This window comes from Drosophila eugracilis, unplaced genomic scaffold, assembly GCF_018153835.1.
Source record: "Drosophila eugracilis isolate 14026-0451.02 unplaced genomic scaffold, ASM1815383v1 contig_2154, whole genome shotgun sequence".
Classification (NCBI taxonomy): domain Eukaryota; kingdom Metazoa; phylum Arthropoda; class Insecta; order Diptera; family Drosophilidae; genus Drosophila; species Drosophila eugracilis.
Window position 1 is genome coordinate 5,266,603 of NW_024573038.1, and position 25,009 is coordinate 5,291,611.

At 41.3% G+C, this 25,009-nt stretch overlaps 8 protein-coding genes across 8 annotated transcripts; 5 read left to right on the top strand and 3 right to left on the bottom strand.

The window, feature by feature from the left end:
* Positions 1–4,621: 4,621 nt before the first annotated feature.
* LOC108114275 (neuropeptide-like 3) lies at positions 4,622–5,291 on the top strand. Its single transcript, XM_017225171.1, has 2 exons — positions 4,622–4,711; positions 4,778–5,291. Exons 1-2 carry the CDS (start codon positions 4,700–4,702, stop codon positions 5,117–5,119), a joined length of 354 nt encoding a protein of 117 aa, XP_017080660.1. The 5' UTR covers positions 4,622–4,699; the 3' UTR covers positions 5,120–5,291.
* A 1,541-nt stretch (positions 5,292–6,832) lies between these two features.
* Positions 6,833–7,470, bottom strand: LOC108114269 (pupal cuticle protein G1A-like). Its single transcript, XM_017225166.1, has 2 exons — positions 7,404–7,470; positions 6,833–7,332 (listed from the first exon to the last, which is right to left on the bottom strand). The coding sequence occupies exons 1-2, from the start codon at positions 7,413–7,415 to the stop codon at positions 6,949–6,951; spliced, it is 396 nt and encodes a 131-aa protein (XP_017080655.1). The 5' UTR covers positions 7,416–7,470; the 3' UTR covers positions 6,833–6,948.
* Positions 7,471–8,254: 784 nt separating this feature from the next.
* LOC121530015 (pupal cuticle protein G1A-like) lies at positions 8,255–8,883 on the top strand. Its single transcript, XM_041818333.1, has one exon. It carries the CDS (start codon positions 8,314–8,316, stop codon positions 8,758–8,760), a length of 447 nt encoding a protein of 148 aa, XP_041674267.1. The 5' UTR covers positions 8,255–8,313; the 3' UTR covers positions 8,761–8,883.
* Positions 8,884–9,394: 511 nt separating this feature from the next.
* LOC108114287 lies at positions 9,395–9,768 on the bottom strand. The gene is made up of 2 exons (XM_017225184.2): positions 9,734–9,768; positions 9,395–9,685 (listed from the first exon to the last, which is right to left on the bottom strand). The coding sequence occupies exons 1-2, from the start codon at positions 9,752–9,754 to the stop codon at positions 9,476–9,478; spliced, it is 231 nt and encodes a 76-aa protein (XP_017080673.1). The 5' UTR covers positions 9,755–9,768; the 3' UTR covers positions 9,395–9,475.
* Positions 9,769–11,282: 1,514 nt separating this feature from the next.
* On the top strand, positions 11,283–11,970 carry LOC108113900 (cuticle protein 16.5). Its single transcript, XM_017224606.2, has 2 exons — positions 11,283–11,347; positions 11,417–11,970. The coding sequence occupies exons 1-2, from the start codon at positions 11,336–11,338 to the stop codon at positions 11,870–11,872; spliced, it is 468 nt and encodes a 155-aa protein (XP_017080095.2). The 5' UTR covers positions 11,283–11,335; the 3' UTR covers positions 11,873–11,970.
* Positions 11,971–12,336: 366 nt separating this feature from the next.
* Positions 12,337–12,920, bottom strand: LOC108114277. Its single transcript, XM_017225174.2, has 2 exons — positions 12,857–12,920; positions 12,337–12,791 (listed from the first exon to the last, which is right to left on the bottom strand). Exons 1-2 carry the CDS (start codon positions 12,866–12,868, stop codon positions 12,462–12,464), a joined length of 342 nt encoding a protein of 113 aa, XP_017080663.1. The 5' UTR covers positions 12,869–12,920; the 3' UTR covers positions 12,337–12,461.
* Positions 12,921–18,823: 5,903 nt separating this feature from the next.
* On the top strand, positions 18,824–19,668 carry LOC108114270 (cuticle protein 65). The gene is made up of 2 exons (XM_017225167.1): positions 18,824–18,878; positions 18,940–19,668. Exons 1-2 carry the CDS (start codon positions 18,867–18,869, stop codon positions 19,315–19,317), a joined length of 390 nt encoding a protein of 129 aa, XP_017080656.1. The 5' UTR covers positions 18,824–18,866; the 3' UTR covers positions 19,318–19,668.
* Positions 19,669–23,459: 3,791 nt separating this feature from the next.
* On the top strand, positions 23,460–24,423 carry LOC108114259 (extensin). Its single transcript, XM_017225156.1, has 2 exons — positions 23,460–23,543; positions 23,603–24,423. Exons 1-2 carry the CDS (start codon positions 23,526–23,528, stop codon positions 24,236–24,238), a joined length of 654 nt encoding a protein of 217 aa, XP_017080645.1. The 5' UTR covers positions 23,460–23,525; the 3' UTR covers positions 24,239–24,423.
* Positions 24,424–25,009: the final 586 nt, after the last annotated feature.

Consider the following 25,009-nt stretch of genomic DNA (forward strand, 5'->3'; position numbering starts at 1 on the left):
AATTTATTCTGTTATTTACGACAACTACAAAAAATCTTAATACAAAAATACTCAAAAATTAATGAAATCACGACTGTGGCTTACTTTTTATATATTTAAGTTACAAAATCCAAGAAAATCGAACTCGAAGCTCATCTTTACTGCTATTATTTTGAGTGCAGTTGCTGAGCTTCGATTCTGTCTGGCATCGATTGTGATATTTAAGGCTTCCATTTGGGCCCTGTCATCGCAACAGTTGGAAAAGTTCATGAACAGCAGCAGATTCAGATCCATGGCAAACTAGAACACTCGAGCCGAGAGCACGAGCTCATTAGAATGTCGTTTGGTATTTTGACAGGCAACACGGACGGCGAAGTGCTGAAATGTCAGCCTTAGGAGGGGAAATCGGGGGAGTCTCGTAAATTAATCATGATTTGCATTTAGTGGGGTAAATATTTACACAACATTTCGCTGGGGTCCCTGGTCAGCACTCCCAAAAAAAAGTTAGAGCACAAAATGTATTCAATTGCTTGGCTTATCGCGACCAGGAAGCATTGCATCTGAGGCATAAACGGGTTGCAACTAGTGACTGGGCATGTTGCAACCGTAGAGTGCTGCACTCCACCCAAAATGTTCGATTCAGTTCAGTGGGTTAGTGGGAGCCCCGGCGCAGACCATATTATCTCTAGCTTGGAATCTCGAGTTATTTTCAATGTTATTGCAATTAAATTGTGAACCAAGTCAGGCATCCGCTGACGCAGCACTTCCATTTCTGTGCCGAGAATGCCGATTGATGGACACATCTGACCTTAGCGAGTGGCCAATGGCCGATGGCCAATTGGTTTGCTTGGCCACCTGTTGGGCGCTCGTCGAGTATCCGCCAGAGTGGCAGTGGCAGCAGGCACCTCGAGCTGCGAGTAAGTTGAACGTAATTACTCAGGGAGAGAGGAGGGGAAGCAAGCAAATGAAAATGAATTTTATATGCCGCTCTACTTGCCGCAGCTGCAGCACATTTCTCACCGGTTGCCATTTGCGTAATGCTCCTTCTGGCCAGAGTTTCCGACTCTATCTAAGTTTCTGAGTGTCTAGCGGTCTGACACCTGAGTGAACTGTGCCAACAGGACAGGTCGGATCATTTGCGAGCCGGGAGTGTTTGGCAACTACACCGTTGAGCCGACAGATCGGGCTTGGCCAACCCAACAACGCAAAAATATTCAATTTCACGTAAAATAATGGTCAACTAATTTTGAGACTTTTGCTAGGTGTTTTGAGCTCAACGCGGAATGCTTTTGTACTTAAAGTTTATGGACAAGTTAATGTGCTTAGTTTTGAATTGCATTCGAAGGCGGCTAAAAAGGTAGGCAGACCAGTTTTGTACAAAAGCCATGGAGGCTTTTTGTTCTCCAAACATTTATTAACTTGTAAATCTGCTTAAAGATATTTTAATTATAACTAGGTTTGTTGGTCTGTCAAGTGAAACTATCTCATTAATTCATTTTGGAATTTGAAAATCTTTATTCACTATTGAAAATCTTTATTCACTATCATTATCATTGCATTTGTATGTAAATAGTCTAATTATGATCTTAGGTTTGTTTTAAGCAAAGGATATTTTAATAATAATAATAAACTACTGATAAAAAAGAAAGAAAAAGTTTTCAAATTAAACTTCGCGGGCTTTACATTTCGCGGAAGTTCTTTTTTCTTAAGTTGGCAGGACTGTCAATAACATCTGGGCGGAATTTCATGCCAATGTCATAAAGTATTTTTTTATAAATACAATTTAAATCATATAACATTAATATCTTAATTCACTTTTCCTTTTCGTGATTTTCCAACTGTACTGACACTTCAGTAAATCCTATTTTTCAATTGACTTCCAACAAATACTTCCTCATTTATGAATTCCTAACACTACTTACATCACATATTCTTCCGTCTGATCTGCGCCGACCTTCCAGCCAATTACCTGTATAAAAATCACAATAGCAGCACAATGGCAGATCAGAAGCTAATATTGAATGACTGGGAAACACTGAAAAGATAAAGGTAATTAAGGAAAGAACAAGACGGAGAAGTAATGACGTCTAAAATACTGTCAACAAGTGTGGCTTTACCTCTGGGTAATTGATCTTTAAGCACTGCTTAATTGTTGTTCATTACGCTTAGTCTGAGATCAACTCGAATGTCTCTAATTAAAAGCGAAATTGAGTTTGGTGCTAAACGGCGGCGATAACAGGCGATCGAAATAGAGTTTGCCTGGGGAACTGGTTCCCTGCATGATAATTGCCTGGCAATTTCTTAATGTGGTTAGTGCTCTTGTAGCCAGTCTTATGCAATGCACTGTCAGAAACAGAAAAAGAAACCAAAACACCAGCAGAACTGTCACTTGCCTGCCGGCCATAAGGCGTACATTACCCCCAGAGCGGTACAACTCGAGATCCCATGAGAGATATGTACCACAGATGCTGGGGCACAACATGTTGTTCGGTTAAGAAAAACAGCCCGGATATTGCCTAGGAATTCACCAGAAATAGTCTCAAATCTATTAAAAGTCAGTCAAGAATTTTGGCTAACAAAGCCAGGGAGGAGGAGATAGAGGGGGGTTATGTCGCCAGATCGAAACATTCATTAATCATGCTAAAAATTGCTGACAAATCACCATAACGGCGGCAAATACAACTCGAGTTGAACACTATTGAAAGTACAGTTGTGTTTGTTTCTTAGGGGCAGGGGCGTAGGCAGAAAATATAAAAGGGGACCCTAATACCTGCTTGCTTTCCTAGTAGATTGCTTACATAATAAACGGTACTTTAGCCTACATTTAGTTTTTTTGATATTATAATAATATTACATTTTAGTATATAAAACTAAAAAACAAATTTAAAAAAGACACAAGGATTTATAAAAACATTTACTGGAAATAAAAGTGTAAGCTTAAACTTGATATTCGATTATAATTCAAATCCTTATTAAACCCCTTTTACTCCACCTCTGTCCACCTCTGTGTATGTGTGATCTGTGCGCCTGCGCAATCGCAATCGATGTTTGCTTATTACACAAAAGCGGAACTCCAGACCAGTCCCGAGTGCGATTCTATGTGGGATGTGGCTGTGGATATGGCTGGCTCGGTGCCTTCTGGTGCTTTATCGCTGGCCCGTCTAGCTGGCCATTGTTATGCCAGACAATTGCAGGCCGAGATTAGCATAACCTGAAAAATACAAAACGAAAAAAAGAGGCGGAGAAAGGAAGGGAGTGCTGGACTTGCCCAGTGATATATGAGATAAAGATATAGAAATTTGAAGATGGATTTTATTTGATAGGTTAAGTATTTTTAATTTACTTTTAAAGTGCAAACCTGAATAGTATTCAGCTTTTAACAGAGCCTAAAAAATATCTGAATCTGGAAACATTACGGTTCTGAGTTGATTTCTAAAAGTCTTTATTGCTGTATAATCTTACACATTCAGTCTAAGTTCGGGGACTAAAAATTAAAATGGAACATGAGTAAAACCCATTAAATTGAATCTACAAAAAAATAAGAGCATAAATTTCTTATTTATTTACCCATTTTTCACACTAACTTTAGTATTAAACTACACATTCTTCCATTTCTTGTTCACCAATTTAAATTCTATATCTTCTGAACCAGTTCCCTAAAATCTTTTTGAGTTCCTATCAAATTTTTCAGCAAACTCATCTCTAAACAGAAAGCGAAAAGAAGTAAACAAAAAAAACTGTATGGCTTGCTAAAAATATGAAGAAATTCATTTCCATTTTATTTCGCGTCCGTGAACCGACGTGATGGGCACACAAATTGGCCAGCGAGTTTGCGCACATTCCTTTGCCAACCTGATGACGATACCCATTACCACTGCCGCCTCCATTGGCCTTCTCCCGCAGACGCAACGACCGGAGACGCCAAGCCCCTTGCCCCGCACATTAGAGCCAGTTATGTGTTTTGGCCATGAAAGATACACGCAAGTGCGTTTACATTGAACTTGGGCTAGTTTGGGCGGGTTTTTGAGCCTGATGTGGCTGCTGTGCGTGTTGCAGGCACGGTGGAAATTTTCACGGTCAACTTCGAGGAGGAAAATGACAAGTGTGAACCACATTTTTAGCGACGCTTGAGATTGGCCTGAAGTGATGCAAGTGGTGGCTGCTGGCCAACTGCCCGAGTGGGCCAAAAGCCCAACGTCTTGCGAGCTCAACTAAGTCAGACAGACATTTCATTTTGACTGGTTTCGTTTTGTTTTTGTTTTTGTCTTTTTTTTGCAACCTAATGGGGTACGATGTCTTAGGTGGGCAGTGGCCACCGGCCAGCACTCGGTCAGTTGGCCAGTCAGTTGGGAGGGGTTGTCAAGAGGGGCCATTTGGCCAAAACGCTGGCCGAAGACAAAGCGAATCAGCTGCTGCTGCTGCTGCTGCACATGCAAACTTTGGCAGTTCTCCCCTTTTCGTGTGCCGCTGCCACTGCCGTTGGCGTTATTTTTCAGCTTTTCTTAACGATGCTTGAAGGAGGAAAAAAGCAACAAAATTATTATTATTGTATTTTCTGCATTTAAGATTCGGTTGCACATGGGCCATGCTCGGTTTTTGGCAGTATAAAAGCTGCTGCAAATTTGGAGCTGGCAACACAATTCGGCGAGGCGTCAACACAGACCCACAGTTCAGTAGTTCAGCCAATAGCTAGCGCACCAGGATCGCAAGGATTAGCAAAATGTACAAGTTGGTGAGTCTATCTTTGGTTGGAAAAGTTATATTTTCCAGATTTAATATCACTGTTTTCCCCTTAAAGGTGGTGTTCTTCGCTCTTCTCGCCATTGTGGCTGCCCGTCCGGGTTACCTGGAGTCTGCTCCGTTGCTCCACAGCTATGCTGGCCCTGCCATTATCCATGAGCCAGCCTTGGCCAAGGTGGGCGCCATCATCAAGACCGTTCCCAGTGCCGTTTCCCATCAGAGCATCAGCCAGGTGCACAGTTCGGCCCACATTATCCAGCCGATTGTGGCTCCTGTCCTGAAGACCTATGCCGCTCCCATCATCAAGACCTATGCGGCTCCGGCACTCCACACGACCCTCCTGTCATCTCCTTGGGGCGGAAATGCTTGGGCTGGACATGGCTGGGCTCCATCCTGGTAAATTAAAGGAATTAGGGACTGACGTCCGAGGTCCTGGAAGGCATTGCGTGGGCTAGCAACTTCAGCTTACCCCCATCCCGATCCCATGCTTACACTCTCTACCCTGCTGTTTTGTTTTTCTTCTTACACATTTCGACTGATGTAAATAAATCCATGTTTCATGCTCAACATAATCCGCTGTTTACTGAAAATGGAAAATACTTTTTGTGCGAGGCTACTATTTACGGCTTCATGTCTACTATTTGGCCTAAATTCGAGAGCATTGGACGAGAACTTAAATTAAGGTCTAAAGAACTTAAACTTTATTAAAGTTGAATGAAGCTTTGTTAAAGCTAATATGGTTGACTTTTATATGATTATCATCTGCATAAGAAATATCTGAAACTGAGATACTTTAAAAATGTTCAAGTATTTAACATTTTTCAAATTTGCAATTAAACCTAAACCTTTGGAAACTATTCACTAATATTATTATTATAAAAACAAGAGGAAACGCTATAGTCGAGTGCCACGACTATAAGATACCCGTTACTGCTTTACACAATTTTAAAATATTCATTTTGATAGTGGAAATTACCCAAGCGCCGCCTATTGTCAGAGGAAGCATGTTAAGTAACTTATAGAGTCGTCACTGCCCATGTGACGCCTTATAACCTTAAACAAAATCTTTGGTAAATCGATAGATATTAACAGAAATAAGTTATACAAGATCAATATTAATATTTTTTAAGACGCCACAGTTTTCCGCGGTTCGTGGGCGTTACAGTGGGCGTGGCCAGATGAAAACTCGTGGAAAGTTGCAGTGGCATCTGTTAAATACATATTCCTAAGCCTAACTTTCTAGCTCTTTTAGGCGAAAAAAAAGCAATTCGCATTTGGGGCATCATAAAAACCTACATTCGTAATCCGAACTTTCTATCATTTAGAGTTACCGAGATATCACGTTTTCTTGAAAATGCGAAAACCGTCTTTTGAGCTTGGTGGTCGTTTGGGTGGGTGTGGCCGGAAAATAGTACCACTAAAAGATGCGCTGGCACCCAAAGTTTGTACATCGATTTTAGTTTTTCGTAATTTGTGGGCGTTAGAGTAGGCGTGGCAGGATGCTGAAATAAACTTACGCTGTCCCGGGACCTCGAGAACCTTCATGGTTAATCTCAACTTTGTATCTGTTATAGTTCCTGAGATCTCAGCGTTCATACGGACGGATGGACGGACGGACAAACGGACGGACATGGCTCAATCAACTTCGCTATTGATCCTGATCAAGAATATATATACTTTATAGGGTCGGAAACGCTTCCTTCTATCTGTTACATACTTTTAACGAATCTAGTATACCCTTTTACTCTACGAGTAACGGGTATAATAACACATTAGTTACCCAAAATGTTTCATTTTTACGTAGTGTTACTAATTTTATTATTTAACACCTAAATGTTTAAAACCAGTTTGTTTTATATTCTTTTTATTTTGAGTTTTGAGTTATGGGTTTTCCAGAAAGCAGTATTTTTTATAAGGTACAACGACTTAAGATTAAGCTCTTTATAGAACTTTACTTTGAAGTTTCTAGTCATAACATTTTATTCAGGATTCTCAGAAGTGTCTTCTTTAGAAAAACCCGAATAATTTCCAAATTTATAGTTTTCCTTGTTATATCGTTTCCTTAAGTTAGCCTCAGCCCAGCTTTAGTAAAAGCAATAAAAAACAAATATAATTTTCTTTAACAATCACATTTTACTCGCAATTAAACTCGTTTATATACAAAAAGAATCGCTATTTTCTAACCATCCAGATCGCTCGCATGAGCCCCCAAAAGTCCAGAACTCCTGATTACCAGCTGGAATTGTAGACAATAGGAGATGCTGCAGCGTAGGAGGTGTGCACCACAGGGGCAGCAGCGGCATAGGTTTGGACAACAGGAGCAGCAGCGGCATAGCTGGTGTGGACCACTGGAGCAGCAGCAGCATAGCTGACCACTGGAGTGGACTTCACCACAGGGGCAACGATGTCCTCGACAACATGGGCTGAGCTATGGACCACTGACTGGCTTTGGTGGGACACCGAAGTGGGAACACTGTTCACCACGGCACCCACTTTGGCCAGGACTGGCTCCTGGACAATGGTTGTGGCAGCTGGAGCGGCATACACCAAAGGAGACTCATAAAGATGACCGGGACGAGCGACAGCTACGGCGAGGAGAGCAGACAACACCACCTGAAAGATGATAACATATAAAGGAGTAAGATAAGTGGTAATAATAACAGTCACTGTTTAAGTTAACTTACCAATTTGAACATGTTTAAGGATTTTTGTTTGTTGGTCTGTGTTGTGCTGCTGAAGCGAACAAAGTTGACTGATAATTTGACAACCGAAATAGCCGCCTTATATATGGTTAAAAATTATTGTTCATCGTCGCCCCAACTCCGCTGCAAAGCGAGAAAAAAGAGCGGTTTAATTAAAACATTTACGAGTCGAGCAGAGGGCAGTCAAAACCAAATGAGTTGTATAAATCTGCCCTCGCTGGTACAATAAAACATGAGACTTGCAATTGGTCACTTCAGAGCATGAAATCCCCGACCCACGGGTCTACAACACAGACCCAAAAAGTACTCACGCACTGCAGGTTGACCATGACTCACGCCCTCAAAATGCAAGTAATGCAGTCGCAAGAGGAATCACTGTCTTTAATGGCAGTCAAGGGGGCCTAATGGCTGTGTTTGGTTTTGATTTTACACAGAGAAAATAGTGGTGATACTCTTTTGATGATCACTTGAATGATGTTTCGTTATTAAAATGATATAGCCCCGTTCTCTATGAAAAGTGAAGTAGTGCTTTAGTCAGAAAAATGGTCAACCATAAACCAGATATTATAAAGACATAATTTTTGATATGTTTTGATCTAATAATAAACTTTTCTATTACCAGTTTTCCGTGTACTCAAACACGTAGCTGTGTTGTCTCCAGCGAGCCGTCCACCGACGCTAATTGCTTATTGATCGTTGGCCAGAATCTGATATGGGTTTAATTTCGGCTCGAATTGTGACGCACTTTTGTGGTCAGGAGGAAGGTCAAAGCCAAGTGGCTGCTGTATAAAAAGATAACTGCAGCCCGGCAATCAGCAACAGTTCTCGCAAGAAACTCAAACCGATCACTCGCATTCCCATCAGTCAATACAGACCTAACCCATTTACAAAAATGTTCAAGTTGGTGGTATTGTCTGCTCTGCTCGCCGTAGCCGCTGCCCGTCCCGGTCACCTGTTGGAGTCCTCCCCGCTGGTCTATGCCGCACCAGCTGCCACGACCATTGTCCAGGAGCCAGTTCTGGCCAAGGTAGGAGCCGTTGTCAAGAGCGTGCCCACTGCTGTGAGCCACCAGAGCCAGTCGGTGGTCCATAGCTCAGCCCATGTTGTCGAGGACATCGTTGCCCCAGTGGTGAAGTCCACTCCTGTGGTCAGCTATGCCGCTCCTGCTCCCGTGGTCCACACCTCCTATGCTGCTGCTGCTCCCGTTGTCCAGACCTATGCAGCTCCTGCTCCAGTTGTCCATACCAGCTATGCCGCTGCTGCTCCCGTTCTGGCCACATCCTACGCCCAGGTTGCCGCCTCCTCGCCGCTGACCTACACCGCCACAGGTGTGTGGTAAAACAGCTACCAGCCCCTCTCCGATTCCCACTCCTCCAACCGCTGCCAGGTGACCAGGATGCGTGTGCATCGCTGGACGGTTATGTGATACGAATTTAAAATAAATAAATGTTTTGCTTTGAAATGGTGCAAGGTGTTTTCTACTCTATCCAGGTCATTACTCTTGTTGTAGTTTTCAGTTTCAAGAGTTTACACAGTGAAAAAGAGATCTGAGTAGTATTAAAGGATATGCCTTACATGGTCTTTTATACTTTCAATATATCTTTTTGGTTTAAAAATAACAGATTTCTACCTTTTCTATAATGTAAATTGGTTTAAGTTAAAGGTACCCTGTAAAGTGGCTTCACATTTGACATTTCCCGGTGTGAGCTTGGTCTTAGCTTGTTTTCCATTCTACATGTGTCCCAGTTCATTGCCCTCTGTCACGTACCTATATCCTGCTGCACCTATTCCTTCGGTAAATATTGGACATACATATGTCGGGAAACACGCCTCGCAGGTGGGTGAGAATTAGTTGAGTGACAGCATTGGCATCCCGCTGGTTCTGAAATTGCTAGCATTCCCGGCCAGTGAACTCGGCATTCTAATAGCCATTTCGTTTAACCAAGACGTCATGGCAAATCCTTTGTTCCTGATTAGATTATTATAAGGTTTAAAAATATATTTAATCAAATGAATACACTGAGGCCTTAATTAACATTAATCTCTCCTTCATTTTAATTTTCCTTAGGGCGGAAATTTGATATAACGGGTATATCAAGGTTAGCCCTTTCAGCCAACTTCGCAATGGGGCTGAGGATTAGACTCAATGCTCCTCCCAGTCCGCGATCCACCTCGGTTAGGTTTACAAACCGCTTGACTATCTCGTGACGATCATGAACATATCCGCTGGTACAGTGGGATATCACGAGAAGGGAAAACAATATCTATACGGGAATTAGGTAGTTTCCAAAGAAGGTTCCATGTCTCCTTACCGCTTTCACCGGGTAATCCATTTGTGCTGTCAGCGGAGGCGTTGGAAATGCAATAACTGTTGCAATATTGTAACTTCTCACTTTTATAGACAAAGTTCTCAAGATTTAGGTGCAAGTGTTCTTGCTACACAGGTGCAGACTTGATTTACTAAATTGAAATATAAACACAAACATAGGTTTCTCGGTAAAATTCTCTACTTCAGTGCGAGGGTTTTCTTACTGATATTTTATTTCATATGAGGCATATCAGACTAAATGGAAATTGAAACACTTTTTAGTATTCTTCGATTTCCTCAGTTTAGTTTAAATCAAAGAGAACAAGTTGGTGAACCAATTTTGCATTTTTCAAATCATTAAAGTTAGATTTAGACCTTTTTTTAACAGAAGTCTTTTTAGGAACTTTTTGAACTAAGGTGTACAGTGTAAAAATAACTTATTTTTCTGTTTCAGATTTTCGCCTTTATTAGCCTAACAATTGGTTTTAAACTAAGACTTAAATATGGCTACTTGCAGCATTAAACTTAAGAAAATGACTTTCATTCGTGGTAACTAAAAATAAATCAAATAAATTAAGTCTCAGTATATTTTTTATTCCATACCACAGTACAAACTACACATTTTAATTAGATTTTAGTTTATACACATTTCGTTTCATGGTGATTAGGATTTACGTACAGTATCATTCGGTTTTATTTCGTTCGAAGATGGAATTGGTATGAGATTTGGATATGTGAGGTTTCCTGCATTTTGTAAAGAATCTGCGTTTCCATTCAAGAAGATCAAATTGGAAAGTGAGATGGTAGTAAAATTATAGTTTCTTTTAAAAACTTCATGGGGCCTCTGAAACTAATCCAAAAACACAGTGAAATAATCTGAAAATAAGAATTTACAAACTGTTTTAACTATTTCCCCATATTTTATCTAATATCAATGGCCAAATGCCAAATGCAATTCAATAATATACATTCTGATAGGCCCCACTTTTATACGGATTATCTTTTTTTTAGCAAAGTTTTTACTTAGCAAAATGCATATTAAATCTATTCCCCGAATTAAAGTAAAAGCTTCTTGAATGAAAGTTTGTTTCTGTCGTCATATGACTGGCCTTGACTCGAGTCGGAAGTAAACATTTCGATTGTCCCGCAATTAGAAGTAATCTCGGATGGAGTAATTCTCCCTACTCACCAGAAATCGATCTTCGGGCGAGTACGTGAGACTAATGAGCCAGCAGCAGTGGCTGTGTGTTGTGAAATGAAACCAAGAGTGGGTATGGCAACAAGTGCGAGGCCGAAAATAAGTGAAGTAATGAGTAGCAGAGGTGGAGAAGGAGAAGGCGAGCCGAACAGAAATTGGCCACGAATAATAATCTGGTTTATGGCCAAGACACGGGACAAGCGGCCAGAATCCGTTCAGGCACGTTCGACTTATGGCTTTTTGTATCCGCCTCAATGGACAAAAGCCGGCTAAATGCGTGCGTGAGTGTGGGAGCCACGAAAGTGAAGTTCAAGTATAAAAGACGTTGACAGTCCCTCAACTCAACACATTCGAAGTCTGTCTCCCTTTCCAGCGACACAAGTCGAAGAAGCCAACTCCCAAACCAAAATGTTCAAATTGGTAAGGATCTGGCCGTGCCAGGAGGATCACCCTCTCGCTTGGATTACTAACCATTGTTCTCCCTTACAGTTCGTTCTCGCTGCTCTCTTGGCCGTGGCTGCCGCCAAGCCCGGACACCTGGCTGCTGCTCCTGTGGTCTACAGTGCACCTGCCACCACCACCGTCGTCCAGGAGCCCGTCCTGGCTAAAGTTGGTGCCGTCGTAAAGAGTGTGCCCACTGCCGTTTCCCACCAGAGTGTGACCCAGGTGCACAGCACCCCAGTGGTTGAGGATGTGGTTGCCCCTGTGGTCAGGACCACTGCTGTTCACTCTGCTCCCGTCGTGGCTGCCGCCCCCATTGTCAAGACTGTGGCTCCCGTTGCCTACTCTGCTCCTGTGGCCTACTCCGCCCCGGTAGCCTACTCCTCTTACTCCGCCCCTCTGACCTACTCCGCGCCGGTGGCCTACTCCGCGCCCCTCTCCTACGCCGCCCCTGCACCCCTGCTGCACCACGCCCCTCTGACCTATGCCGCCAGCGCCTGGTAAATGTGTTGAAGAGAACGAAAGATTTTGAACTGTGCCTTGTTAAGTAATTTGAAAAAAGTCAAAAACGAAAATATAATAAATTAAATGTGAAAAATAAACAAACGGTGTGTTTTTTTAAAATTAAGGTGTTATATAAAGAAGCTTTAAAAAGAAGGGCTGAAGTTGTATTTAGTATTAATAATCAGTGATTGTACTTTTTGGTAAAATCTTAAAACGTGTGTAAGAATAGCAGTGGAAATTCCTCAATATATTAACTATTAAAAATCATTTATTTTTAAAGAAATTTGTGCTGTTTCCCAATCAAAAATTTATAAAAGTATACTTTCACCTCATATTTTTATAAGTTCTTCCTAATTCTTATCAAAGCGATTAATTTTTTTGTCATAATTAACTTAATGCTGTGAATCGTTTAGTTTTGTTAAAATATTAAATAAAGTTATTGAAATAAAACCATGTGTGAGATATATTTTACATTGAGTTGAACTTTTATTTATCGAATTCGGTGAAAATTAAAATTTTGAAAAATAAAGAAAATAATTAAACGCAAATATGCATCATGAGATTCGTTGTTCCTTTAGCGTGTGCTGATCTACTTGAGGTAAATGCTGGGATAACTAGCTCCACCCCAGATTCCGGGCTCATACCATCCCGCACTGCTGCCAGCATAGCCCAGAGGGGCATATGATATCGAGGTGGCAGGAGCATAGGCTGTCTTCAGAATCGGAGTGTGATTCACAATGGGACGCCAGTAGGGACGCTTCTCATGAACGACCGTGGAACTCTGGTGGGAAACTGCTGCAGGCAGGGCATAGCTCTCATAGCCCACGACACTGGGAGCATACTCCACGTGCTCGTAGCTGGGCAGGTAACTAGGACGAGCCTGGATTAGGGCCACCAGCAGTCCGCAGAAAATAAAAGCCTAAGGAAAATAAATATTGCTAATGTTATATATGGTTAATAATATATATATTTGGGGCAACTCACAACTTTGAACATCTTCGCTGGGTGAACTCTGCAACAATGGTTGGCAGTTGAAGAAGTCACTCGAGTTTTATACAACCTCGACCAAGGGAATTGGCTTCTTTACGTTAGAATTGGCACAAACAATCGAGCCATCATCTAAAATTTGTATGTTTTTTCTTTTGGCTGTGTTTTTTGCGTTTTTCCTCAAGCATATTCCCAGGCCCAGATGGCTCATTAGTGACCCATTTGGGCGTAACTGAGCGAGCGGCTTGGACCGAGGCGAGGCTGAATCAGACGCTGAAAGCCAAATAGGCAAATAAACAAGCCCAAGTCAGCCACCCACCAATGATACCTGCTGCAGCTCAATCCACACCCACCAATCCACTTCGGGTTCCTGTTCACTTCTTCTACTTGACTGGCTCCCAGATGTGGGCCACAGCATTCCAGGCACAGCATTAGCATAACCAACTCTATGCTCTCTGCCTGGCAAAGTTTTCCCGACTATTTTTGGGTGCCACCAACGCAAATCGCAGGCCAAACGGCAAACACCATATGTCGTATATGGCCTATTTTCCCAACTTTGATTTTAATTAACCATACATGCCAAGATTCCCAGCCCATTTGAGGCGACCTTGGCTCTAATTTAATTAAGAAGAAAAACCGAAGCAGAAATCCAAACATAAAAAAGCAGCCGAAAGAAACCAACAATGAGCTTGTTCAGAAGCGAAAGACATAACAAGAAGCTGACAGGCCCCGAAACGATTTAATCATTGGCCAAGTTGCTCTTATTGTTGGCAGTAGCCACTGCAGAATGCCATTGTTATTGGATTCGGTATACTTTGGTCTTTATGCCCCCAAGACTTGGCCAGCATCAAAGTGTAAATCACAGAAATGTTTAGCAGTAGTTGGCATAAATCTTTGACTTGCACTTACCGCCGGGTGTAATATTTCTAGCTGCATATATACAAAAGCCACAAAACCAAAAAACAAACAAATAAATAAGTTAACAAAGCTATAAGCTGACTTTTTGCTTTTTCAAACCATTTAATTGTTTTTAGTCAGAAAAGTTGGGAATAATAATTGCATACTTTTCAGCTGCTGCTCAAATTAAGCTTGAGCTTCAAGCTTTCATTAGTTTAACTAAGCTTTGTCTTTCCATTTAACCCTCTAAGGCCTCTGAGTGGTTAATTAACCAATTATTTTTGGCCAAAGCCAGCCAACGTGGAATTCACTAAATATTTAAATCAATTTATTTAATCTCTTTAATTTGGCCTGAGATGGTAAGGTCTTGCGGCTTAATTCCACGGAGAACTTGAGCTTCTGGTAATCCACTTTTCTAACGCAATTCCTTAAACAATCTCTCAGTAATTGGAGTATTGACAAATGGACTAGCATTTTTAATAGTCTGGCTAATAGAAGTTGACTGTGTCCACTGGGACTCAGCTCGAACTCAACTCGAGTCTGCATTTGTATCTGTATCTTTGAGGTTGTCAGCATGAAACATGCAACTTAATTAGCTGCAGTAACCAAAGCTCAAGTCTTAGATTTTTGTTGTAATTATTGCTGCAAAGTAGCAAGACACTTAGCTTGCCTTATCTGTACTTTATCGGTGTGACTCAGTTTTAACCTGGCCGAAACAGCATTGAAAATCGCTCATACGCCATGTAATTAGATCTGTAATAGCCACATCCGCCTGCAGGCCTAAACGTTTGGGAAATGCCTAGTTTGGCCAGTTCTTGACGGGTTTTCTGTCTGCGCGTTTTTGTGGGGCGTGTGATCTGCATTGTCTTATTAATTTTAATGACTGAATTATACAAAACTCGACGCAGAGGCAACTTTTTTGCCGGTTGCAACTTGCCAGCAACTTCCTTGATTACACACAGAATTCGAAGTTGAATGGAGTTTGTCTATCTAACTCGAGTTGTTGTTCTCGAATCGAATTCGTTTTGGTTTTGTTTTCTTGTAGCTATTTCGTTTTTTTTATGTAATCTACGTACATGAATTTAATGTTTAGCTGCGGCTATCATTAAGTCTAATTGACTTTTTATCGCTTATGGTGTTCCCAGCTTATTTCTGCTTTTGTCTGTGAGAAATCCGAGGCGGAGTGAACTTGATCAGCAGATTTGTAGTTCATAGAGCGCGACCTAGGGATGGCAATCTGTCTATCTATATCTACCTATTTGTATCTTTATTTATCTATATGTATCTTTTTGCATCTATCTATATGTACCTATATCTATCTATATCTATAAAAGCTATCTAAAAGTTAAGAGAAAGTACTCAAAAGAATCTATGTTTTGATTAACTGCCCCTTGATACAGCGCCAGAACAGTCTAAGAATGATTCGTGATTGATTGCTTTGCCACCTCTAATTTAGATACAGATACTGCCCTCACAGGTGTGCAATCATGCTTGGATCTCGCCCAGTAATTTGATTTCAGCACAAGTTCAGGGTGAGTAACCACACAAGTAACCGAATTGCTCTAGAACAATCTCAGATCAGCAGCAAAAAGTGAAAGTCAAATTGGATGCATTAGAATCTACTCGATATCTACAACAATGGGAATAAAAAACACTTCGAGGAAAAGGGGAATGGGGCACCCACACGATAACTAAATTCAATTAAAAAGCACTAATCGAGTAACGAATTATTTCGGACAGCCCCTCGCATAAATCTCAGCAACTGGGAGTCAACCGATTTGCATACAATTTGGCGACACACAACTTTAATTTACGAGCTCCAAAAGGGGCGTGACTTGTTCAACAGTTTTGTTGTTGGTTGTTTTTTTGTTATTGTTGCAACTCAACTGGAGCTGCGATTTAACTACTTAATTATGAAGCAGATTTCGGTTTATTTGCATTGGCAGCCAGAGAGCGAACGCAGTCAGTCAGTGAAGCTGTCAAATGATCTGTGACCAAAATAGTTTTAACATGCAGCAGGTTGATCAAAACAACACATTTCTGCCACAAAAACAAATGCCTGACGTGCCATGAGCCGCATTGCGCAATGTCCCAATGTACAAAAAGAACTTCAAAGCGAAATGAACTTTGCAAATGATAATTGTTGGCCCAACCTCGGGGCTTTGGCTGAAGGTAAAACAGAGCTCTGGCCCAATGCAGTAGCCAAAGAGGAAGGGTGGAAAAAGGGGGGTGTAAGGGGTTAATCCACCTTAGCTCACTTTAATTCCATTAATGAAAACTTTGCTCTCTGCTGGCTAGTATGTGTGTTTCTAGAGCTTTTCACAGCCGGTGCCTGCCTGACATTTGCTTTATGGAAGGTGGAAAAACAGAGCGTTGATTGGTACCCTAGAAACATAATCACGGAATGATATTTCAGGCTCATTAAAAAACAGCTCGAACTAATTTGGGTACAAAGCGATTATATGGGATTACCAATAGGTATGTATGTATATAGATTTTTAACTCGATCCTTATGGCTGTTACCCAACAAGATAGTTAGTTAGTATCTTGGTATTAGAAAGTCTAACCATACATTTTCTCAAGTTAATTGAGTTACTTACTGGTACTTCGTTTTTCATGACAATTATAAATAAACATATTTGCTAAGTAGCCCATGAAGCTTAAGGTTGTCTCGTAGTTGGATCTCATATTTAAAAGGTTTCCAGGGTAATTAACTAATCACAAATTGGATTTGTTTTTTCTGCTGGCCATTGTTACAGTTTCGCACTTGGCTGTTGTCGCTATTTCTCTTGGTATTAATCATTATAAAACGAGTAATTGTCGGGGCTATTCTGCTGTACACATTGTAATGTGCACGACATTGTGACAAAGGCTGGGGTAAGCACGACCTTGACCGAGTGGCGTCCAACATGTGGTATACTTAATACTTAATTGGCCACACTCGAGAGTCACAGCCAACGTTCCGCAGATGGGAGTCAGCTATGCAAATTGCCATCCACCCAACCGACAATTATGTAAAACTATAACAAATTAAATAATAACCTTTTGCGGTCACCAGCTGGCCTAATCAAATGCAAGTAAGCCGAACTAATCACCTTTCGCTCTATTTTTCCAAATTCCAGACTCCGCTGACTTGTGAAATTTCCTTAGCCAGAATTCGCCCAGACAAATTTCAGGTCCGACTATTTTTCCCCAGAAAAAAATCACATAAATCACGAAAGGAAAAATATTGAGTTGAGTTGGCCCGAGTTGAGTTGGAAAATTGACGGCTTTTAATTTCGACTTTTGAATGATTTGTTGGCAATCAAAGTATTTTGGGCGTCGCTTGGGAAATGCGAATCTGAATGAGAGTATTGAGTATATGGATGTTGCCCAATGGACCAACAGACACACACAGAATGCAATTGGGAGGCCATTAAAATGCAATTACAGGCCACCGGAGCTAGGTGGTCAGCTGCAATCGGAACCAGCACCACAAAACCCAAAACCGAACTAGAGAGTGGGTGGATATTTTGGTTTTGCTAGTCCGAGTTCGATCGATAGCCACGCAATTTGGCATCCTGTTTGGTGTCAATCAAGCCAGCTCCGATTTAGATTTATGCGACAGTTTGGTTAGCATTTGCATAACGCCCCGGGTCCAAGTCACAAGGTGTTGACTTTGGTGAAGGGTTCGTTTTAGTTTGAGATTTGACTTGCTCTAAGCCCCGTTGATATGCAGATTGTTCAATCAGCAACGATGCCCAGGGTCAAAGCCAAAGAATTGTCGCCATCGTAAGTGTTTATTGATTTATGAACCATAAACTTTAAGTCGGGCTTTGTTTCGCCCTGTGAGAACTCTGACTTTGATACAAGTCTTCGATACAAAACACACACTGATTCCAAGGCCCGAATCAAGCGTTTTGCAATTCTTTTCACGCCTCGTGTTCTGGCTTTTGATTTTTCGATATGATTTCAAAAGTTGGCCAGGAATTAAGCATGGCTATTAGGAAATCTGGCAGGCCATTCGAAATGCGGCGAATATGATTTACTTGTGTTTCCAATTGATTCCGCTCCTTCCACCCCAAGTTACGCATACGCCATGTGCCCGATAACAAATCAGTTTAAAATTAATGCATGCAAAATATAGGCGAACCAGCTGGCAGCCATTGGCCACCACCGACTGACCAACTGCATCCAATCTCCACTTTGTGTTTGTCAGTTATTAAAGTGAGTAATTTTTCATGGACCACTTGAGTTTATTTGGTGCGTGGATAGGCAGTTCCGATTGATCATTTGCATGCGAGCAGCAGCATTTTCCACACCTACGGATCGCTGTATCTGTAATGAGCTGTCAGTCAGTCAGTCAGTCAATCAGCTGATTGATAATCAAGTGCGTGTTTTTGGTTTTAGAAAGGATTTACAAAACCGGCGATCGTAAAACAGATATGCTTAATAGGCTTACAGGATTTTCGTAAAGGAAAATGGTTAGTGATTTGACGGGAAAACATATTTTAGTTGGATTTAAGAGACTAAAAAGTAGATTTATTATTATAGGTGATATTAAGGCATATATTAATCCGAATATATATATATATATATATTTATATTGTTTTCTCAAAAGAAATGTAACTAAACAGCCAATTTAGAGCTCAAGAATAATTCCAAACCGCTAACCGCATTTAGCAGTAGAATTTTCTCAGCTGGAAGTCGCTAGAAAAGAATTGTTGATTTCCACGCCAAAATGAGTGGAAATATTAAAATTTCCGTTAGAGCAAGAGCCGCCAACAATAGCTGACAAAAAATGTATACAAATTGAATTAAATGCCCATAGAGGTTTTCCATGAAAATCTGCGATTCGGGGGCTCAAGTTGGCGGTGGGTCTACGAGCCAAAGTCGCCGCATGACTGATCTCTTTCGCGATCTGCTGCTGGTCGGCAAATGCACAAAGCTTCGGCTCTCGGCCGCTGCTGAAAGGGGCGTGTTTGCTCTCCCTCTCCGTCGCTCTTTGGGCCAAGATTTGTCAGAATATTTCTCATGTTGCGGGTATAAATATCAGGGCAACTTGAGACGTCTAAGCATAACACATTCAGCTCTTCAGTCAAGAAGTACAAGCAACCCAAAAACCAGCAAAATGTTCAAACTGGTAAGGCCAGGATCAAAGGATAATCACGATTATGGAGATAATTAGAGGAACTTACTTACAGATTGCCCTCATCTCTGCCCTCTGCGCCGTGGCCAACGCTGGAGTGATCTCGCCCTACAGCCATGGCTATGGATTGGGATATGGTGCCGCTCTGGCTCCGGCTTATGCCGCTCCTGCCGTGATCTCCCACGCTCCGATCATCAAGAGCTACGCTGCCCCCATTGTTGCCCACCCAGTGGCCACTTCCTATGCCAACACCTACAAGGTGGCCACCAAGGCCTACCCTGTGGTCCATGCTGCTCCTCTGGTGCACGCCGCTCCTCTGGTCCATGCCGTCCCTGCCGTGCACTCCACCTCCACCTACCACGGATCCTATGGCGGTTACGGTAGCTACGGTCTGGGATACTCCGGCTACGGACACGGAGCTTACCTGCACTAAGGATCTAATACTGAAGATCGATCCTAGCCCCCGTTGACGACCCCATTTAAGTGAGATAATCCAGCGGATAATTCGCATTTTGCTGCCGTCAAAGTGTTGAATTTGCATTTCGTAGTCAGAGGCAGAAATTATCGGGTCAATCCCCAAATTGTGTACAAAAACCCTCAAACATCCAGATAAAAACTTAGAGACAGAGACACTTAGAGATGTAAGGACCACTAACGGGAGGCGGCGAGAGCGAGAGATTGAAGGAAGGATCAAGTTTCGTTGATTTTGTTAAAATGGTGCAACTCCATGCATTGTGGCTTCAACACTTTCTGTAAATAAACGATAAATGACTCTAAAAACAAATATTATTGAGGTTTTATCTTATGATTTATGGGGTTTAAAAATCAAAAATCTTATGGGGATTCATACCTTTAGTAAAAATATTTACCAGAACATCATTCAGTTCAATGTTTAACGTACCTTTATTACAAAAAAGTAAGTAAAAATGTAAAATATTATTCTGATATTATTACTCTAATGTTACTAAGTTTAAGTAACGGGCGAATAATATTTGCGCTTGAAAAGTGTTTAAATTTGTTATTTCGATTTTTTAGCTTACTCTTAGCAATCGATTTTGTCTGTGTATTAAAACATATTGGAAAGTGTACACTTCTTTTTACTTTTTAGTTGTTATTAGTCATATTTTCTTTTAATTTAAAACATAAAAAATAACATATTAACCATGTGAAGAGAAAAAACATGAATTCTTATTAATCTGTTATAATAATTAATAATATTACGCAGCAACACAATTCTCTTAGTATTTATAAGGATTCCAGATCGAATTGCTAATTGTGGCATCACAAATATTTCTCACCGAACTGCTTGTTTGTTTTTCAATTAGACAACTACAAAATCACCCCTCACCAATCCCCTTCGCTTTCGACTCCCATTCAGCATTCAATTGCACTTCAAATTAATTTTACTTGAGCAACTCGCTCGATTCAAATCGAATCCCGTCGAGTGTTTTGAAATTTCGAAGGAAAAAACAAAATTCCTCAAAAAATTGTTTTATTGCAACGCCTTGCCATGCCCACCTGCCCCCCAACCCCCTGGCAATTATCATTGCAGAGAGACGAAAGACTCAAGCGACAAACGCGTGCGCCTGTCGACAGGTTGACCAGTGAAAAGTGCGTTGAAATATCTTTTTATTAATAAACCTGGCCAACTGTCGCGGCTAAATGCTTTTTGCCTAGTTTCGTAAGTGAAAAATTGGAGCACCTCAAGTGCTGTTGAGAAGTGAATTGAGTCACTTAATTACCTTTTTAGCCGTCCAGCTGATCCTGAAACAAAAAAACTAAAATATACCCACTCAAATTCATGCGAAAATTGAAAAGTCGTGTATTTATATTTTGCCTGGCGGCTTAATGGAAATCGATTTACTATTTTATCTAATAAATGTTATTTCGCCGAGTGAAAATCTTATGGTGATGGGTGGGTTTACTAAATATAATTCATATTGCCCGTAACAATAAGCCATTGTTGGCGGCTCTTCGACCTTGACAACCATACAACTCAATTGTGCCCAGCTATAAATTTAATTTGTCTCAGTTCAGTTGGGCATAAATTATGTCTCCTGATCATAAACCATGTCGTAGTTATGGCTTTATAAGACCAACCGTACCGTTAGCTAGTCAAGCGATAATTTGGCAACAGCCTTGAGGGATTCGCAGACAAAAGTGGGCAAGAACTTCTGCTTCCTACATCTCCCAGGCCATTGAATATTCATTCGAGCTCGTCGGTTGACACTAAGTGGATGCATTTTGTGGCAGGTGCTCTCATGGCACAGTTGCAACTCTCAGCTGTTTTCCCACAACCTCGCCAATGCAACACACCTTTTGTTTATCCGTCGCTCTTCAGTTTGAGTGGAAGTCTCATGTACCGAAATTCTACGTTTCTACGTTTGAGTTTTTCTGGTTAGCCTGAAAGTATGCTAAGCTTAATTGAATTATTCAAGCGGAATCGGATTTGCATTTTGTGCTGCTGCTGCTCTGCATTATTAACAAGTCAGTGATTCCAGAAAGGGCAAGGACCTTTCGCAGGATACGAGTCCCATCCCTACAGGTCCCTGCAATTAAAACCTGCATTGAAACCACAATCTCTGGAAAGGGGAAACTGGACTCCGGACGAGGAAAATTAATTTCAAAGGGTCAAGCCCTTTCCCAGGACACATCTGATCCATGGCCGCAGGAACTGCACGTACTGGGGAAATGCACACGTTTTCAGCTGACCTTGACCAGGGCATTGACATGAACCGGGCTGAAACCACCAACCCACACTTATCCATCGCTTGTAATTACTTAGTTGTTATTTGTAAGATGGATTTGCAACCGATTTAATTTTATTAATGCAGCTGGGTCCTCGGATGTCCTTGCAGTGAGTTCAACGACTGCGTAAGAGCAATATGGTTGAAAGGATTACACAATGTAAAAATAATTATGAGAGGTTGAAGGAAAATTGAAAATGAAAAGGCAAGCTAATGCATAAATTCATTTTCCTAATAAAGGAAATGATTCCTAACATTTTCAATGCTAAAATAATTGTAGCATATTTTCCAGTCAATATACAACCAATTGAGTGAACCAAATCAGTTGAAACTCTTCAAGAGCTTGCAAGCAAGTTTTCCGAGGGGGGAAAACTCGCTTTTGTCGCTGGCAAACACGTGCAGCGATTTACCACGCATTACATTACAATGCGACTTCAAGTTGAGAGCACCTGTTGCCAGCGGTGGTGGTGGCAAATCGCTGGAAAATGGGTGGAAATCGCGGGGCAACCGTTCGAGGGGCTCGAGCTCAAGAGCTGGGCGTGTGCTCCACTCAGTATGGCATAAGAGAAAATCTTTTGTGGAAATTCATGCTTTTTAGTACGCGCTTTCGGTTCAGTGAAGGTGAACATATCGATTTCTGATTTAGCCACTTTGTTATGGTAATTTCACAGGCTTCCCTGCCTTCGGTTTTCCCTTGTTTTCCTCTTTTTTGTTGACAATTTCGATGAGCGCGTGTCGCGCATTTGGCAGCCAATTTAATTGGCCACCCGTGCGGGAATTTCGGCTGTTTATGACAGATTCTGGAGCAGATTTTATGGGAGCAGTACCAAGCACGCGTTTGCCCACTTTCGGGCAGCTTCGAGGCAATGAAAATGACGATGCCAACTTTCAGGCTTTTCTCGACTAATTGAGAGCTTCGAACCTGGCTTTGTTGGCGGCGGTAATAAATCGACTTTTAACTGGCGTGTGATATTTTGGCATTTATATTTCGGCAACGGCCATCAATCAGAGTCATAAGGCATAAAAAGGTGCCTGGAACGTGATCGCAATGGGTTTCTTGCAGCTTTTGCTACTTGCTTGCTTTTTTTCTCAGGTTTTTTATTTTTTGCAGCTGGTGGCGGCAGTAAAAGTTGCTGCAGTCCAGCGCGTGCATTCATAAATGTTATCCACGGATTTTGGCAAATGAAGTGCACATGCTAATCGCTTTTCAAGTGGGCTGGCTTAAGCCGTTGATATCATTAGAGGGGTGTATTAAGATAATACACATTGAGTGGGTTGTTTTAGGCGTTAGATGAATCATGCATGATCAACATGAAATTCGACAGTCTGAAAGGGGTTTTTAAAAAGAATGATAGCGGAGGGGATCATATATGAAAGATTATCTTTAAGGACTTTACTTTTGTGTAAACTGTGTCGGATTTTATTAGGTCAGCGCCTTAGAAAAGAGAATTTGAAACATCTAAAAAATTACCTTTAAAATATAAAAATATTCTATATAACAGTAACAGACTTAAACAGTATGCACTCACCTTAATCACCCGATTTGAAGTTTTGACCACCGACGATGATTCGTACCCTCCTCCGAATTTCCCTTGAGGATGGGGCATTGCAAAACTTGTCGCATGCATTTGCCGCACGATTTGCTTGTCGATTGCACGTCGTGCGCAGATCCCTTAATGGAGTTTTTACTTTTCGCCTCCTCTAGTTTCCAGACCTCCCACCCCTACTCCTCCTCATACTCCCTCAGAAATCAGCATAATGTGATCGACGCAACTCGGATCGAGGTATATAAACCTGCAATGGTCAACAAAAATCGATTCATTACGTGTGAAAGTGTCGACGAGAAGTGACTTAATACGGAAATCGAAAACGGAAGAAAGCATAAAGTGAAAAAATGTTGAAGATTTCAAAAGCAAGTGATTGAAAAGTGATTTTAAACTAGGAAGTAACAAATTATTTTCTTATATTTAGAGTGCTTTGATATGTGTTCTGATGTGTCTCATTACTCCTGCCCTTGGAAGTTTTCTTCATGGTCCATCACATGTGGGTGTTCCCGTGGGAGTTCCAGTTCCAGTGCCAGTTCCGGTTCCATCGCCAGTTGCTGTTCCTACTCCAGTGGCTGTTCCCACTCCTGTAGCTGTTCCCACTCCTGTGGCAGTTCCTGCTCCAGTAGCTGTTCCCGTTTCTGATACTATTACTGTTCCAGCGGTTTATAATGCTCATCATGGATTTACCTATGGAGCTTCAGATCATTATGCTCCTGCTCCTCCAGCGATCTACAAATATGCAACATCATATGCCGCCCCTCAGCCAGTTATCAAATACTCCTTGGGTCCTCCAGTGACCACCACTACTACTACCTACACAGGATTTGCTGCACCACCACCACCAGTTCAATATGCAGCAGCAGCACCTGTTCAGTTTGCCGCACCACCGCCACCACAGTTTATAGCCAGATATGCTGCCCCGCCCACTGCTTACCAGTTTGCAGCCGCCCCCTCCTACGGAAGATATAAGCTCCACTTTGGATCACCACCACCATCTCATCACACTCCGGCTGCTGTCTATGGAGCTCCCCCGACGACATTTAACACTCAGGGCTGGTAACTCATGAAGTCAGCAGATGGGCCCCTACTCATTATGCATAACTATGAATGATAATTTCCTCAAATTAGCAATTAATTAAATCTAAATAATGTTGTTATGTTTTGTATTAACCGCGACTCGTAAATTTATGCGAAGAACTCGGAGCGTAGCGATTAAATTATGCTTAAATCGAAACCCATAAATAATTCAGATGTTTTCATGGTTCCAAGCAATTTTTTTTTTCGGCTTCGCCAATTTTGGTCAAAGGCGAGGCTTGACTTTGAGAGGGCCAAAGAAAAAGACAAAAAAACCGTCAGATTTGCCGCTACTAACTCTAATTTCTGGCCAACTGACCTAACTCAATGAATGGGAGAGGAGTTCTCCGTCAATTGGGTCAACAGTTTAAACTTTAAAGAGCTTTCGAGTGGCAAGACAGACGACTTGATTACACTGCAAATATTGGTTTTGAATAAATAAATCAAGTAAATCGACGATTTCCGTGTTTGGCGATTGAATATTCAAGCAAGTGTCATATTTAACAGTTATCAAAAAAAATGTAAAACATACTAAATAACAATATAAATAAACATATAAAAACTCACCTTGAGTCAATAAAAGTTTAAAAGTAAGAAACTCCAAAACATTTTAAATAATAATGTAAAGGAAAAGATATATTTTAATTTTGCTAATTAAAAGATACTTTAGGTTAAAATAAAATTCAATTTTATATCTATTTCTCCGCAAAAGTTTCTCCCCCTTTCTTTCAGTGCACATTCAAATTAGATGCGCATA